The sequence below is a fragment of the Mytilus galloprovincialis genome, chromosome 10 (genome assembly GCF_965363235.1).
Source record: "Mytilus galloprovincialis chromosome 10, xbMytGall1.hap1.1, whole genome shotgun sequence".
In the NCBI taxonomy this organism is placed as follows: domain Eukaryota; kingdom Metazoa; phylum Mollusca; class Bivalvia; order Mytilida; family Mytilidae; genus Mytilus; species Mytilus galloprovincialis.
The window spans coordinates 4,515,155-4,532,069 of record NC_134847.1 but is presented as its reverse complement, the minus strand read 5'-3'; the positions used below and the strand labels follow the sequence as shown (position 1 = coordinate 4,532,069).

Sequence of the window (16,915 nt, the reverse complement as noted above, 5' to 3'; positions counted from 1 at the left end):
AACCGTGACAACGGTGTAATATCAGAACTTTAGACAAACTGTATGGGCTTTGTTTATTATTGAAGGTCGTACGGTGATCTGTAGTTGTTAATTTGTGTGTCATTTTGGTCTCTTGTAGAGAGTTGTCTCATAGGCAATCATACCATATCTTCATTCTTTTTTTGTATTAACTAGTTGGTTTTCAGATCGATATGAAACACGAAAAGAAAAACTAACAAAGGAGAAAGACACAAAGTACTTAACTAAATGAAATCCCTGTTACTGAAAGCTAGTTCACTGTTTAATTAAACTTTAACACAAATCAGGCTAAATTATCAATCACTTTAGATGCAAAGATTATGATAGTTTAATAAAATAGAACTCAGCAAAATGTCCGCTTTAAAACAAAAAGTAGTTCTCATCGGTGAAACAATTCTACAACAAAAACTGTAATATAACCAATAAGATTCTTATCCACAGGCATTTGTTTCTATCCATTGGAAGACCCACTATCAACGTATATTTACGAGAAGGTACCCAACTACTTTTTTCACCTCTCCGCTTAAAACCCTTATTTCTCTGTCAATTCAGTCCCAAATTTGTTGTTCCATACACCATTCGATTCATGAAAAGTTTATCTTTCAGATGATATGCATTGTATTTACCCTTAGAGTACCCCTTACCCCCAGTACACAAGATTTGTCAATAAATTTTCCAATGGATAGAAGCAAGTGCCTGTGTTCTTATCTGTATATCACACTCAAATGGAAGGAATTTTGTGTCATGTTCAAACCATCCATGGGAAAGAAAAGGAATTTTGTGTCATGTTCAAACCATCCATGGGAAAGAAAAGGAATTTTGTGTCATGTTCAAACCATCCATGGCAAAGAAAAGGAATGCATTACAATTTGAAAAATATATATAAATTGTATCTAACAAAAAGCTGCTACGTGTATTCAAAGAAGTATTGGCTCTTCCACTCTGAGGAAACTTCTACACACAATGACCAAATAGACACCATTTTCCTGTTTCCGATGCACATTTTATATCTTTATTTACTGTGGCACATTTTGGATCACTCAGTGGTTCACAAATACCTAAAATTAAAAAAAAAATGTAATAATTATTGTTATAATTTATATTGCATTATTATGCAACGCCGATGTTATTTTTTTTATCTTTTATTACAAAAAGCCTTTCATTCTAATTAAAACACATGTAACTATTTCTATATGTAATCACTACTAAGAAAATAAGTTTCTGGACTGTTAGTCCAACCGGTTTTTATCAAGTCAATAGTCAGTAAATGAGTTATAACATACCAGTCTTTGAATCTCCGTTTGTTCCGCATAATACTTGTTTCTCCAAGAACAAAACTATTGATAATAAATTAAAAGTTCCTTGGAAGAAACATTACATAATATTATTTCCACCTTAATAAAGATATTTTCCTGGAACTAAAACGTCAGATGGTTTCATAAAATTTGTTCCTTTAAAAGAAGAGTGTTGTTTGATTTTTTACATCTGCTTACATCTTAATTAATGTTCACATGTGATCATATTGTAACCGGAGAACATGATTCTACTTGCAAAATCGCATGTCTCCACCGGGATTCGAACCCGGGACATCTGTGTTACCAGGCAGCGAGCTAACCGCTGAGCTAAAGTAGTACTTCTTTAGCTCTCTTTAGCTCAACCGCTTACGGCTGACTAAGTATCTACCACATGTTCTAAGGAAAGCGATCCCGTCACAATATAGTAAATATTTCTGAACTCTAATCATCTAATCACCGTGTTAACTATTCCTGGAACATTTATAATATAGCCAATATTCAAATATGCATGGAACTTTTATAATATAACAAATATTCCTTATGCAATATTTTATCCATTGTGAAGGAAATTTTCTATAGCATTGGATAAAATAGTATATAAGGAAAGTTCCAAATAGAACTTTTGTTATATGATAAAAGTTCTTTGGAACAAAATTTATTTTTGGAACTTATATTCTGTCACACCCTGTCCTCCTTACCTGGGTGACCAGATGCAGCGGCACTAGGAGTTCCACCTTTTTTCCATGTACAATCAGGGTCTCCAAGTTCTTCACCATTTGTACGACCATCTTGATCTGAATCTTTTTGACACAAATCTTTTGTCCATTCAAATATAGCGCCCTTAAAGTCCTGCATAGTTAAGAACAACAGTTTAAAGATTATTCAGATCAGACGATCAAGAACTAAAGCAGGGTTTTCATATCGTTTCCAATACTAGAAAATTTTCATATTACTAACTTATCAAGCTGATATACATGTTTTTCAATGTTATATTAACACTGGCTAATGCATTGCCACAAAGAAGGTAGTTTGTCGACAAATTAGTCAAAATTCGGTAATATGAAAATTGAATATTCAAAAGCTAATATAAGAAATAAATGTTCTAAACAATTTAACGAATATGCAATACACAATTACAGGAAGATTTATATGTCGCTTATCAAAATGGTAGGGGGGAATGCGTAATGTATACTGATATTAGAACAGTGTATTACATGTCTCATATTTAGGCAAGAAAAAGTTACTATAGAAGTCAATTTCGGACAATTTATATTGATTAAGTCTAATACGTCTTAAATTACAAACTTTTTGTCATTTATGGAAATTTGAGGCAGATCCGACAAAAACGCTAATGAACCATATTTATAGCGGTAAGGCGGATGTGCAGCGGTATTCCATAACATATTTACTGTTTAGCAGTAAACTATAGTAAAATGTCTACAGAACTGCAGGACACACTTTTTTTTTATTAATTAGACGATAATTATAAGCTTTCCAATTATTTCACAGATATCCTAAAATAAATTACTTATTTTTACATTTCAATATTTCATTGATATATAAATGAGAATTTGTGGCACCATTGCCAATATCCATGATATCTAAAATGAGGATGTATTGTATGACCTGTTTTTGTTTGCATAAAGTTGGTATGGGAGTATAAATTAAAAAAAAAATAGACTTTGTTTATAATTTGGCAAAACATAGTATATATTGTGATATTTTCCAAAAAATAAAATGATAGGTCACTGTGAATTTACTCAAGCTACATGATGTGACAAAATGACACATTTTGTATGGATTATACAGGAAAAAAACATCATTATGTGATAAGAAGCTATACTAAATGATAGAATTGTAAAACAAAAGATAGCTTATAGAAATGCTTTGGGGGAGGTTGGGATCCCGCTAACATGTTTAAACCCGCCACATTATTTATATGTGCCTGTCCCAAGTCAGGAGCCTGTAATTCAGTGGTTGTCGTTTGTGTTACATATTTGTTTTTCGTTCATTTTTTTTACATAAATAAGGCCGTTAGTTTTCTCGTTTGAATTGTCTGTGTCATTTTGGTCTTTTGTGGATAGTTGTCTCATTGGCATTCATACCACATCTTCTTTTTTTATATTTGGGAATGCCAAAAGAAAAGATAGGGTCACCGTAGGTTTTATCCGGCTAAGATATTAAATGGTCAAATTTCAATTTTCCTTCAGAAAATGCACTATTTCAAAGTTACCTACCCTGAAATGCCAATTTAAAAACATTGAAAATCAAGCAAAAATAATCCATGCTTGTACAAATATTGATATTGATAAGTGTTAATCTTGTTCTTTTTAAAAATGAAAATTCACATTAGTTATCTGCATTCTTGCATTAAATTTTGCTTACTTGAGGGCAAATCTGGATCTTATGTTCTCTGTTATTTACAATCTGAAATGGCGAAAGACGCCCATACTATCTTAATATGAAAAAGTGATAATGATGACAATTTATAGGTAATAAGAAGATATTTTTACCAGTCCAAATTGATTTCTAGGCCCTCCACCTGGTGCCTGGTCGTGTCCTACTCCTTTCCATATCTCACCAGTCTGTCCGCTGCAAGGATCTGGTACATTATTACCATTTGGAATATCATTTCTAAACCATGGGAATCCAAAAACAACAGCTGTCAAGGCTAAATATACAATTTCTCTGAACATGACCGCTCTATTGAAGTACTTCAAAAATATGAAAGTGTGTTTGTCTCCCTTTGCAAGAAATCACATGGAATGGTTCAGCCTTTATCTGGACTTATGTAAAGCAACTACAGTGAAACCTGTGTCAATCGTAACCGTACCTTTTTGTGCCTCAATGTTGTTAACTTATATAAAAGTTTGGTTTGAAGAGATACAAAAGAGGGACTAAAGATACCAGAGGGATAGTCAAACTCATAGATTGGAAATAAACTGACAACGACATGGCTAAAAATAAAGATACAAACAAACAAATAACAGTACAGAAGACAAAACATAGAAAACTAAAGACTAAGCAACACGAACACCACCAAAAAACTGCGGGGGATATCAGGTGCTCCGGAAGTGTAAGCAGATCCCGCTCTAGCGTCACTAGTGGAGCAGGATCTGTATTCCCTTTGGAAGATCATCCTCGAGGGTTTTTTTCGGTTCATGTTTCTAAGTATACTAGTATTAAATTTGAAGACTGTTGTATATGTTTTCGTTGTTTTTGTTTTTTTAGCAAGGTATTGTTGGTTTTAGTGCGACTTTCTTTGCCCTTAGTCCTTGGTATATTTCTCCTTATTTATACTGTGTACAACTGGTGCCCCGTCTTATGTTGTCAATTAATACTATAAGTTGAAGGAGCATCAGTTAAGGAACAAAATAAACTACAAAATATTGATAGGTTATGGAGTTCCTTTTTGAGACCTTACATAAATTTTGCACCTTACATTTGCATTGGTAACATTTGGGTCTCATTTGCTGGTTAAATTTGAAAATTGACCTTTTATGAGCTATTGAAGTCCTTTATGAAAATAAAAATGGATGTAATGGGGCAAAATATTTTACACAGTATGGTCGGAAAAAAACCAAGGAGTCCGAACATCTGACACTTATTTCCAAAACCTCGCATAAGAGCATCCTTAAGTCAACGAGACAACAACCCGTACACATGTAAATTAACGCTATGAACAAGTGAAATATGAAAGATCCTATTCTTTTAATCGGTTTGGAAACACCCTGATAGGTTGTCTACAGGTTTAACTGTATATTATCTGCTCCGATTCCTATGACCTTTTATTTGTTCTTATTTCATGGACATTCGGTGTTATCTTAAATTCTACATTTCCGTAGATGTCACTATCTGGTTCTTATTTAAGTACATCTAGACGAAGTTATGTAAGAAATTTAGAATTATAGAGTCTATATAATAAATTGTTACGATAAAGGATGGTCATCAGAAAAATAACTATGCATTGGTTTCCAAATACTATAGAAAGATCATTTTAACAAATATATACCATTTTAGGTGGATGCATGGGGTGCAATTTAACCCTTTTTCTCAAACCCGAACGACAACCATGATATGTCCCTCATACTAGTACATGGAAGAAAGTTAATCTGATAACATCGTAGGCTATGTCAATTCACATTTGGTGGATGAATGGGTGAATTGAGATCCTTTTTTAACAGAATAAAAAGTAACTGGTCTAAGCTTCAGAAACATTATTAAGACAAAACAAATGTAGATTTTCATCCAAGTAAAAAAATTATCTTTGAATAAAGAACATTTTCCATTGAAACACACCCGGTGTGTCCAATTGTGATAGTGGATAACGTATGTACCACATTCTTGAAGACGATATACATTTACAATAAACTGGACACTGTTGTTTTCTTTCGTCACTACACTAACCTTCGGAGCAGAGATTGGATGGCGGACAGGTTTTACATTTACCCTTCACCGAAATACAGTCAAACTGTCATTTATAAATAATATATATTCATTAAATTTTATACAAAAATATGTATGACATTTAAAATACCGTGTTAATCGATGGTGAGATTGACATGAAACAGCTCTAAATTATTCCTCGATAGACATTTTTTTAAATTATTACTGGATACTTCAATTTGTTCTTGCTTTACTTCGTGAACCAATAGATTATGCAAAATTGTTACTGAAACATGCACCAAGTAACAACAATACTAACAAAATGCTCGCACATGCATGGTATATGTAACATAGCACGCATGATATTATGCCATACCCGTTTTGTATATCCTTTCTATGCTTAAAGCAAAATGACTGCCTCTTAAATGTAAATTACTTGAATAGTTTATGAAAAATGGTTATAAACCAACGAGATATTAACCCAACACCAATATAAGCACGTTATGCATTGTCAACCCCTCGAAAGTCAGTGCTATATATTCGCAGAGTTTGTATTTGTTGTGTTTTGGTTTTGATTATTTATGCCAGGATGAAGGTTAGCAAAATGTGTAATTTACCATCAACACAGTCCTAACATACAACGTTTCTACCTTTTTAGGATACGTTGGGCCAGTTTAATGACAAGATTTTAATGCGGTGCTCTTTTTACACTGAGGGGGTCTCGGATATTATGAATTAACTCCCCTGAGATGGCTAAACTTGACACATTCCATAAGCTTCTGTCTAACCAACCAATGTGATACTGAAGGATTTGTTGAATACACTGGATAAGCTTGTTTCATAAATACGGATTAGTAAATGTATCTATAAAACCTATTTATAGCAGTAAATACTAAACTACCATGATATTTCGTGTTTGTACTCTTAAAATAGATGCGTTCTTAAGACTTTACATGATTATGAAAACTATACATGATTATGAAAACTATAGTTATGAAGGTTAGATACATTTGCTCCTAATCAAAAAGACAATTTTACAGTTTGTTACATTGTAAAATAGCTGCATCACTGTCTAGAGTCAAAGTCAAAGTGAAGGTTTCACAAACATGCTAAATTGTGTAAGTTATTTTAATATGATTTTTTAAATAAAACAACCTTTGATGTGACCATACGGTATATAATTCTCTCATTGTTGAAGGCCGTACGGTGACTTATAATAGCTTTTATCTTCCGTCATCTAAACTGTGGTGGGTAGTTGTCTCAATGGCAACTATACCTCATCTCCTTATTTTGATAGAATATGGCATTGAAATATGTTCGCATATAAACTCATTACTAGTTCCAGACTACATGTAATTATTTAGTACGACAGACAGACTGTTAGCCGACACTCGAATCAAAACAGTTGGGAGATCATATCAATTACAAAATTACAACGCATTGATTATTAAACACAACTCCAAAAAATTTAAAATATGCAAAATCTGGAAAAGCTTTAATATTTTATGAATAAGTTTACAGAAAACGACAGTATCAATATTTCATTCCAACACAGGAGCACTGACTATCGTGCTTGTGATTGCTACGCGGACGAAACTTCCAGCAACAGGGAGACTTTGTAGTGCAAACCATTAGAACTTTTCATAGTTATTAGTACATGAACCATGCACGTATCTTTAGAGTCAGAGAAAAACAGTTAGACCGCCAAATTGTATTGCATTGGAAAACCAAAAATTCAACAACTTTGTGCTTTCAGCTATAAACCTAGTACTACGATAAGGTAACGAGAATTAATTGTCGAAATTATCACTTCATAAGTTCTACATTCGTGAATGGATTAATCTTAACGAGTTTATTATGCAAGTTTTATATTTGTACCTGTGAAGTAACAATTTGTTCCAGACTTATTTAAACCTATCAAGGTTTACCATTTACAAATTGTGAGTTGGATTGCGAGTTATCTCATTGGCATTCATACCGCATCTTCTTATATCTATTTGATTAACTTGGCTCTTGTAATGCCCAGTGTATGGTTAAACAGAAGCCCACGACTTTGGATATTTATACATCATTGGCTGTAACTTATATAGGTTTAAGCATTCTTGATGAAGGTTTTTTTCTTCAGAAAAGCACTTCAGACGCACGAAATCTCTTAAATCTTATTTACATTTTCCATACTTACTTTTCGGTTACATTAGCTTTTTCGACGTTGCCACATTTTGAGCAAGATCTACTAAACCTTCAGGAATTTTTTTTTTCTGTTTTCGTTGTGGTTAGTATTGTGAAGTCTTAAATGTTCTATGTTCTGTTTTGTTTACCGGTGTTTTAGTTTTTATTTGATTGCGAATTATGACACAAAAACCAAAGCTGTCGATACTTTTTTTTTTAACAATTATCAATTTATAGGATTTAAACTGTAATTGAACTAAAACTAAGGTGAGCACCACATGCAAATTTTTCAATTTTGGTTGTCTTAGGCAGCAACCATTTGACTTTCGGGGGGGGGGGGGGGGCCGCTATGGACATTTTCCAGAACAACTGATGACAAGTCGAAAACAATTTTTTTCTTTCAATTTTAGCATTACATATAGTGGCAGCTGAGGGTGAAAAACAAAAAACATTTTTTTTCTCTCAGGGTCATAAACAAATTATTTTTTTCTCCAAAATATGGAAACAAACTTTTTTTTCCAAAAAAATCCATAGCCCCCCCTCCAGAAAATCAAATGGTTGCTGCCTTAGATATAGGAAGATGTGGTGTGAGTGCCAATGAGACAACTTTCCATCCAAATAACAATTTATAAAAGTTAACTCTTATAGGTCAATGTACGGCCTTCAACACGGAGCTTTGGCTCACACCGAACAACAAGCTGTAAAGGGCTCCAAAATTACTATTGTAAAACCAATCAAACGGGAAAACCAACGGTCTAGTCTATATAAAAAACGAGAAACTAGAAACACATATAAATTACATAAACAAACGACAAATACTGTACATCAGATTCCTGACTAAGGTCAGGTGCAAATATTTGCAGCGGGATTAAACGTTTTAATGGTACCAAACCTTCTCCCTTTTCTGAAGCAATAGTATAACATCACAACATAGAAAAACACACTATAAGATATAATTGAAAGGCTTAACTCAATCAAAAAACGTAAATTAATGCATTGTTTCTTTTGGATTTGATGCTTGTCAATATCTTATACATTGGACTTACAAAACATTTGGTTGTGAGTGTACCTGTTGCATGATACTCCAGATTCCAAACGTACCAGTTGTGAGTGTACCTGTTGCATGATACTCCAGATTCCAAACGTACCAGTTGTGAGTGTACCTGTTGCATGATACTCCAGATTCCAAACGTACCAGTTGTGAGTGTACCTGTTGCATGATACTCCAGATTCCAAACGTACCAGTTGTGAGTGTACCTGTTGCATGATACTCCAGATTCCTAACGTACCAGTTGAGTGCGTACTGTCATTGGTACAAAAAATGTATAACCGCACTGTAATATACTGCATATACAAAATCAGCATCCTATGTTGTTTTTGTTTTTGTTTTTTATTTATTAGGGTTTTTTTTGCTGCCGGCGGTCATAATTTGTTAGTCTATAACTGTGTATAGATCAAGCTGTTGGGTTTCTTATTTCATCTGTTTTCTCTATTGTCATGTCTGGGCATTTATAACTGACAACACTATGGGTTTAAACAAGTTGAAGGCCATACATTAATCTATACCTGCTTACATCCGTGTCATTTTGATTCTGGTTGATAGCTATCTCAATAGCAATCATACCATATATTCTTATTTTCAATTCGTAGTTCATTATTTTGGTCATATCAATAAAGACGTTATATATTAGTTGTGCTTTCATTTATAAATACATTTCAGGTATCACATTGCAGCAATGCCAATTTAAATACGAAATGTATCTTGGTAACTAACAAAATAGTATCATAACATGTCCTGTTCTGAAACTGGATTATGGGCTTTGTTTAATGTTGAAGGTCGTACGGAGAACTATAGTCGTTAACTTCTATGTCATTTGGTCTCTGGTGGAGAGCTGTCTCATTAGAAATTATATCACATCTTCTCAAATTTTCGATACTGCGTGTGCATCGATGTTTACCTTCCGAAAAACCGATAACGCTTTGGTTATAATTGGAGCATTGAATGTTACTGCGCACACTTTACTACATGTAGATAGTGTGTTGGTCTCGTACATTGCTGTTACTGTTTTCTTGACCTTCATTTTATTATATATACTATCAGTGAAGGTTAGAGTCATCAATGAAAGCCATTAAAAATTGAAATTCCTTTTATTTATTTTTTTTATTTTTTTCTAAATTATATACAATTTGTCAACGAGTGAATGTAATAAACGATAATATGACAAGTGAAGAAAAAAACATGAATAAATGATAAAAGTTATAATGACATATGTGACATTTTGAAAATAAATAGCAATGACATTAAATAAATGACATCTTGTAGAATAGTCATATTGCACATGGTTTGTGTAGCCGAAACACAGAATGTGGTGTGTCCGTTGTTGGGAATCCCTTTCCAGTTCGTCTTAGTTGGAAACCAGGTTATCGGCCAAACTTTGGGTTCGGATGGTTACAATATATGCCCAAATTCTTTATTAAACATTTTGCACTACTCATTGGCTCACATATTCCTACAATTAGAAAACAAGAAATTAAACATAAATAGAAATAAGGAGATGTGGAATTGTTGTCCTTTATAGGAGTCCTTTCTCGTAAAGAGTCAGTACTGTACCATCCAAACCACAGACAAATATTGAATTGTAACGTTTGTCACATCTCATTTTGGCCATCAGAACCATTTTTTTTTTCATCGTCATAAATCTACTGATATATCTAAAACCTACGTTTTATGTTTTTTGGCTTTAAAAACTGTCGATCCGATCATACCGGATGTCAGAACGTTGTTTTTATAGACATGTTAATAGTAAGGCGGAAATATACAATACAAATACACGCAGTATATATATATATATACCATCAATGGTTCACTTATCCAAATAAAGAACAACAGCAATGCATTGCAGTCTATAAAACTCAATGACGAGATTGGACGTTGTTTTGTTGTCCGAAATTGTTGTCTACTCGGAATCAAACTCAAAGGAACGTATATGTCAGGCAATTATAGAAATATACGACATAAAATATAACAAAAACGAAGTTACTAGACCACGTTATTTTATAGACTGTAAGTGCTTGTTGTTGGTTGGCTAATGCATTGACGTATTAATTTATCACACATAGGCTACTGCATTGGCGAGTATTACAAATAGGCTACCGCATTGGCGGATATTACACATGTGCCTCTTATTAAAAAAAACAAAAGGTATATTTCAAGACAACGTTGTGTACAATTCTTATGGCAAACTAACCTGGGTGTCCAGTGGCGTTAAATATAACTGGGTTTGTTGCTTCCATGTACCATTCACATTTTGGATCTCCTAATTCTTCACCATTGGTTTTGCCGTCACCATCAGAATCCATTTCACAAATATTAACAGTCCATCTTAAACCAGCTTGGAAAAAGTCCTAAATACAAAAAAAAACAGTCTAACTTGTTAAATGTATGTTTTTCAAAAACTATTTCTCCGTGTTTAAAATAGAGAGAGCAAATAGAAGTATATCCGACTTGTTATCAGAAAATTGTCTATCTAATAATTCTCGTCAGCAGTTGTCTCAGTTATAGTTTAGTCTGCTTTTTTGTCCCTTTTTAACACAATAGGGCAGTTGGTTTGCTTTTAGTTGCTTTAAACCCGTGGCAAATATTTAATGCATAATCAGGACAGAAAGATATATCGCACTTGGTATATACAACACTCCTTCACAATAAAAGAACGGCCACTATAAAAGTCAAATTAAAGACGAAGAAAGATTGCAAACAGACCATGCAATCATATTTAAATAAAAGGAAATACACTTTGTATGAAGTCTTTGATGGGTCATGCTCTTTTACTTTTTCCAATTCGATATAACAGATTATTGATTTGAAATAGAAAAATATACATACATTTTACCATGTTGAAATACTTTTTCAACTAGACCTCATTTCAAAATGGATTGATACCAATTTTTGAGAATTTGTTTTAAAAACTGTCTTTTTCAATATATGCATTAAATATTTGCTCATGAAATTTAAAAAAATGCACATCAATTTAGATAAAGAACTTACCTGGCCAAAGATATTACGGTTCCCTCCTCCAACTTCCCTTAGATGTCCAACACCTAGCCATGTTCCTCTGTTACAGGGATTCGGAACACGGTTGCCATTCGGAATCCTTCCTTGAAACCAGGGAAATCCATATGCCAAAGAAAATAACGAAACAGAAATTAATATTTGTTGCATTTTGAAGAGTTCGAGCCTTCGACGATTAAAAACAGTCTATTCTATTCACTATGAAAGAGTTGTATACAAAATTTTAGAATGGGTTCTTATTTATATACCAAGCATTGTGGGCGGGATTTTTAATCCAATAAACACGACTTTTGGAGGGACACCCAAGAATTTTTAATTCAACCTTTTAAAACTCAGTTGATAACATTTGAATACATTAGGTTTGTTTATTTGTTTAAGAAATACAGGCCGAAATACCCCATGTGCAGTTTGCCTTTTCTTGAGTACGTGTAAATAGCCACTGCGAAGGGTTTGTAATCGATAGGACATTGATGTATACACCTTATTTGAATGATTTTGGTTTGACTCCTTAAGTCAAAATGACTTTATTATAATGTAATATGGTAGCTAGGCCTTGTCCTTAAACAAAGTATATTTTAAAATAATATCTTTAAGTCTGTATTTTTTTTTAATAATTACTATTTTTCCTTATATTTATTTATTTTTCATAATTCAAATATATAATTTTTTTTTTTTTATACATTTTATCATAGCCATTATTATTATTATCAAAATTGCAAACAAATCACACATTGTATTTACAAAAAAAAACAAATGCAAAGAAGTCGGAAACTTTAAACTTATGAACGAATTTTAACAAATACTGCCAATTCTTTATACTTTTATTAAAAAAAACATTAATAATACTATAGTTACTACAAAAAACGTACTGTACTATTTTAACACTTTTGACCTAATCAATCTGCGATTCTTGAAAATCTTAGCTCGATTACAAAATACACAAATTGAAGTATTTTATCATAGCATTCTTTGAAACCATTTTCATTATTGTAATGGTATTTTTTTTAAACCCGTTGTTCAACGCATGCATACAACAGCGAATTCGTTCAAATTGAAATTCAGAATTACGATTCGAATTAGACTGGACCCTGTTCTTGCAACATACAAGTATATGTCAGAGCCAAACAAACAGAAAACAGAGAACCAGTCAACAATTAGAAAATCTTAGTTACTTTTGATCGGTTCCCTATTGTGGCGTAAGTAATGTATGGAAATTGTTTTAGTTTTTGGAAACAAGAACAATACGAAAATACAGCATCTTCAAGTTCAAGAAATTATGCTGCCAAATAGTCTGATATCGGCCGCTGTATTCCTCGGAGGTGATTTCATACAGAAAAGTCATAGACAGTTGAGAAAGAAAAGATCTTGTGTAATGCTCAAAACGATTATGTACTGATTTGCGATAGATTTAAAAGTATAAAAATTAATTTTACTTATGTTTCCTTATATTGATAAGTGAACTGGTATTATCCCATAAATAATACCAGATGCAATGATTTAAGAGTAAAAAATAAAATTAAAGCCATAAAGGAAAAGTCGAACAAGCAATAAAAAAATATCGAATGGTCATTTTCTTAACTTATTAACTTTTTAAATACTATTACATTATCATTAAAAGCAGCTGCGTGTATAATGCAATTATATTTCAAGTTAGTTGCAGTTGCAATCTTACTTTTATGATATTTTTTTGTATGAATTTGTCAAACAGTTTAATTAATAGTTTCACTTAGGTTTTTTTTCCAAATGATCTTCATTTAAGAAAATGTTCAACCTTTCCTTGACCTGTAATGGTTAACTTTTATATATTGTGACTTGGATGGAGAGTTGTCTCATTGGCACTCATACCACATCTTCCTTTATCTAATTTCTTTGCATCATTTTTTTAAGTTTGCCAAATAACAAATGTAGGTTGTGTCAGGTTATGAGAACTGGGATAGGTATTGAAGGAATCAAAAACATTTTGAAACTGAATTGTCTGTTTTGATAATGCATATATCTTACTTGTTTTAATGTTACCTTCAGATTTATAAATAACAAATATAATTAATATTCACACAATGACATGCATAAACTTGATAACGTGTTGCTCTTATGTCTTAACAGTTACCAACAGTAAACAGTATTGAAATTTGTCCGCCCCTTTCAAACTTACGAAAACTGCACATTTTTATCATAAAACTTTGATATATTAATTTTATTTATATCATTAGATTTTCTTTTTTTGTTGTTGTAGAGAATACAAAAAAAAAACATATTTTTTTTTTATCAAAACATATTTGTATTCTAAACTGAGTGTCTTTTGATTACTTTCGTGAGACGTATTTGTACTTTGTTAGTGTTCGCTTTGTTCGAAACCGAAAAAATACATGATACGCAGTTATAAAAGGTAAGGGGCAAAATTCAATAAGACATCAAGGGACGACATAAAATCATAAAAAGGGAGCTACATGTATGTAGAAATTACTTTTTTTTTCATTTGTTTACTCCTAGATTTGTCAAATGTATAAATGTGTTGCCGAATTGGTGCATCGTCAAAGTATACCAGAGGGCCATTATTAGCATCATTGTTATAGTAGTATACTATAAAACCATTGGGAGTTCCAGGGTGTGTTCAGAGGGTTTTAATACCCTACTTTTCGATTTTTTTTCAATTAACCATGATTATTTTATTTCTAATTGTGTGAAAGTTTCGTGGTGTTACGGAGGATAATTTTCTAAGATTAAAGGATAAAGTTATATTTTCAATTTCATAACATTTCTTTTCCATATTTAATTCGTTAACAAATCAATTTCTAGTTCAAATTTTAGGACGAAATACTGTATCGTTCAATTCGGGGGGTCTGGGTTACTAAAACTGAAAATACATATCCATGATATATTAAAATAAATCGCCCGACCTTGTCACGTTTTTATAATTGATAAGTTTCTCTAACGCAGATTAGGAGTTATATTTTTAGGCTGAAACATTTATTTATGTTTAACTTAACCTTCAAATTCATATTATAAATACATGAAATATATGTAGACCATGTCACGCTTAAACATGATAAAGATGTATTTTTTCGATTCAACAGCCAATCAACATTAAATAGATACGGAATGTTTCTGCTATTGTGATTTGCAGTTTATTTTGATATTTTCTTCGCGATCTGTGTCTAAGAAATGTAGGTTTCATTTATACACTCTACGACCATTTCTCGGGAAACTAATTGAAAACATAAGCCACATGAATTGCACAACCATTGATTTTTGTTGATTGATTAATTGTTGTATAACGCCACTTTCAACACTATAGTGCTACTTCATGGCGGTCAGTTGTATTGACGGAGGACACCGGAGAAATACCACCGACCTTCTGTAGAAAACAAAATTCGAGAGTGAGCTCGTGTGCCCTGTAAAGGTTAGCAGTCTTCTCCCTTAGTGATACAGACGGAGTTGCTCATGACAAGTGTCGTGATAGGCCGCATTCGGTGACTAATCAGAACGAGACAACGTGGACGAGATTATTACTACCGTAAAAAGCAACCTCAATCAGGCATGCGCCAGAAAGTAATCTTCAAAATGTTGATGGTTTTCTGTAACTAAAGAAGAAGAACGTATATACGAACTATCTAATCGATCGTATCCATTTTCACATAATCTGAGGGGCAGGTACGGCTTCGATACTGAACACGAAACTTAGACATATGAAACTTCAAATAAAAAAAATGATGCATATATTTTTTATAACTAAATAGCTAGTTTTTGTTATAAAACTTATGTACACATACTTTTTTCTAGAGCTAATTTTTTAATTTCTGCAAATTAAGAAGAAATTTACTTTGTCTAATAATTGGCTTCCCAGACAATAATTCGTCGACATGTTTCCCGTATGTATTAACCTCAGCATGACTTTTCGTTAATATACGATGATCGCAATACCCAAGTGCGAAGGGGAAAACCAACATGACATAGAGAGTCAACAAACGTAAACATCGCTCCGTCATCGAAATCAATTACAAGAGTACAAAGGTAAATGTCGGAAAACTTCTGCTTCAAGACAAGACAATTAATTAGCTGCCATAATTTCACATCAACACTGACCGAGTGTTTTTTTGATGATATGGATGCGTAAACAATGATAAAGTCGTGCATAGAAGACAAAGTTTATTACTTATGTATGCATTGGTTAAATAATTGGATGTACATTATTTTTCCTCAGTCACTCGTTTCATATCACAACTACAACTTAGATGTTTTACTAGAATGAAATTCAAAACAGTGTGGCTGTGGCCATTGATTGACACAATAAATTCATCCATTGACTGGGACAATTTAGGTGAACGTTTGTATGTAACGACCACTGTCCACGACGTACCTACGATAGACATTTAAACTGTGGGGTCACCAAAGGTTTCTTAACGCCTTTAATTATAAAATAATTCGACAAATTAATCAGGAATAACCTTTATGTGTTGATTTATATAATTGATATAAATCAAAACATCGTGTTATTTCTGAATATTTTTCGAATTACTTTATTAAGGTGTTGAGAACCTTTGGTGACCCCATAGTTTAAGTGTCTTTAAAAAGTACATAGTGAGCAGTGGTCGTTACATACAAACGTTCACCTAAATTGTCCCAGTCAATGGATGAATTTAATGTGTCAATCAATGGCCACAGCCACACTGTTTTGAATTTCATTCTATTAAAAACTACAAGACCATTCATATACCTTTTGAATCTAAAAAAAAGTATATATAATTTACTTTGTATTCTTAAGTTTAAACTATATTTTTAACAATTAATCCTACATACTTTAACTGACTCCGATGTCCCAACTCAATCATACAACTGCAACCTTTCTGAAACCGTGACTGAAACGTATAAACTACAATCCAAGTTCCAAATACCGAATTGGGAAATTCCTCAGACACCTAGTCTCCGAGACATAGACATCCACCACGGTCGGTGAAGTCATGGTGATGACGTAATACTA

General features: G+C 32.7%; 2 protein-coding genes across 2 annotated transcripts; both read right to left on the bottom strand.

The window, feature by feature from the left end:
- Positions 1 to 890: 890 nt before the first annotated feature.
- Positions 891 to 4,078, bottom strand: LOC143048942 (temptin-like). The gene is made up of 3 exons (XM_076222793.1): positions 3,827 to 4,078; positions 2,012 to 2,162; positions 891 to 1,076 (listed from the first exon to the last, which is right to left on the bottom strand). Exons 1-3 carry the CDS (start codon positions 4,007 to 4,009, stop codon positions 973 to 975), a joined length of 438 nt encoding a protein of 145 aa, XP_076078908.1. The 5' UTR covers positions 4,010 to 4,078; the 3' UTR covers positions 891 to 972.
- Positions 4,079 to 10,246: 6,168 nt separating this feature from the next.
- LOC143048941 (temptin-like) lies at positions 10,247 to 12,152 on the bottom strand. Its single transcript, XM_076222792.1, has 3 exons — positions 11,914 to 12,152; positions 11,117 to 11,273; positions 10,247 to 10,378 (listed from the first exon to the last, which is right to left on the bottom strand). Exons 1-3 carry the CDS (start codon positions 12,085 to 12,087, stop codon positions 10,290 to 10,292), a joined length of 420 nt encoding a protein of 139 aa, XP_076078907.1. The 5' UTR covers positions 12,088 to 12,152; the 3' UTR covers positions 10,247 to 10,289.
- Positions 12,153 to 16,915: the final 4,763 nt, after the last annotated feature.

Coding starts and splice junctions, on each gene's coding strand:
- LOC143048942 (XM_076222793.1), bottom strand. CDS start 4,009: ATGTTCAGAGAAATTGTATATTTAGCCTTGACAGCTGTTGTTTTTGGA. Junction 2,163..3,826: donor CTAGAAATCAATTTGGACTG/GTAAAAATATCT, acceptor TTAACTATGCAG/GACTTTAAGGGCGCTATATT. Junction 1,077..2,011: donor CGCTGCATCTGGTCACCCAG/GTAAGGAGGACA, acceptor TTTTAATTTTAG/GTATTTGTGAACCACTGAGT.
- LOC143048941 (XM_076222792.1), bottom strand. CDS start 12,087: ATGCAACAAATATTAATTTCTGTTTCGTTATTTTCTTTGGCATATGGA. Junction 11,274..11,913: donor ACCGTAATATCTTTGGCCAG/GTAAGTTCTTTA, acceptor TTTTGTATTTAG/GACTTTTTCCAAGCTGGTTT. Junction 10,379..11,116: donor TAACGCCACTGGACACCCAG/GTTAGTTTGCCA, acceptor TTCTAATTGTAG/GAATATGTGAGCCAATGAGT.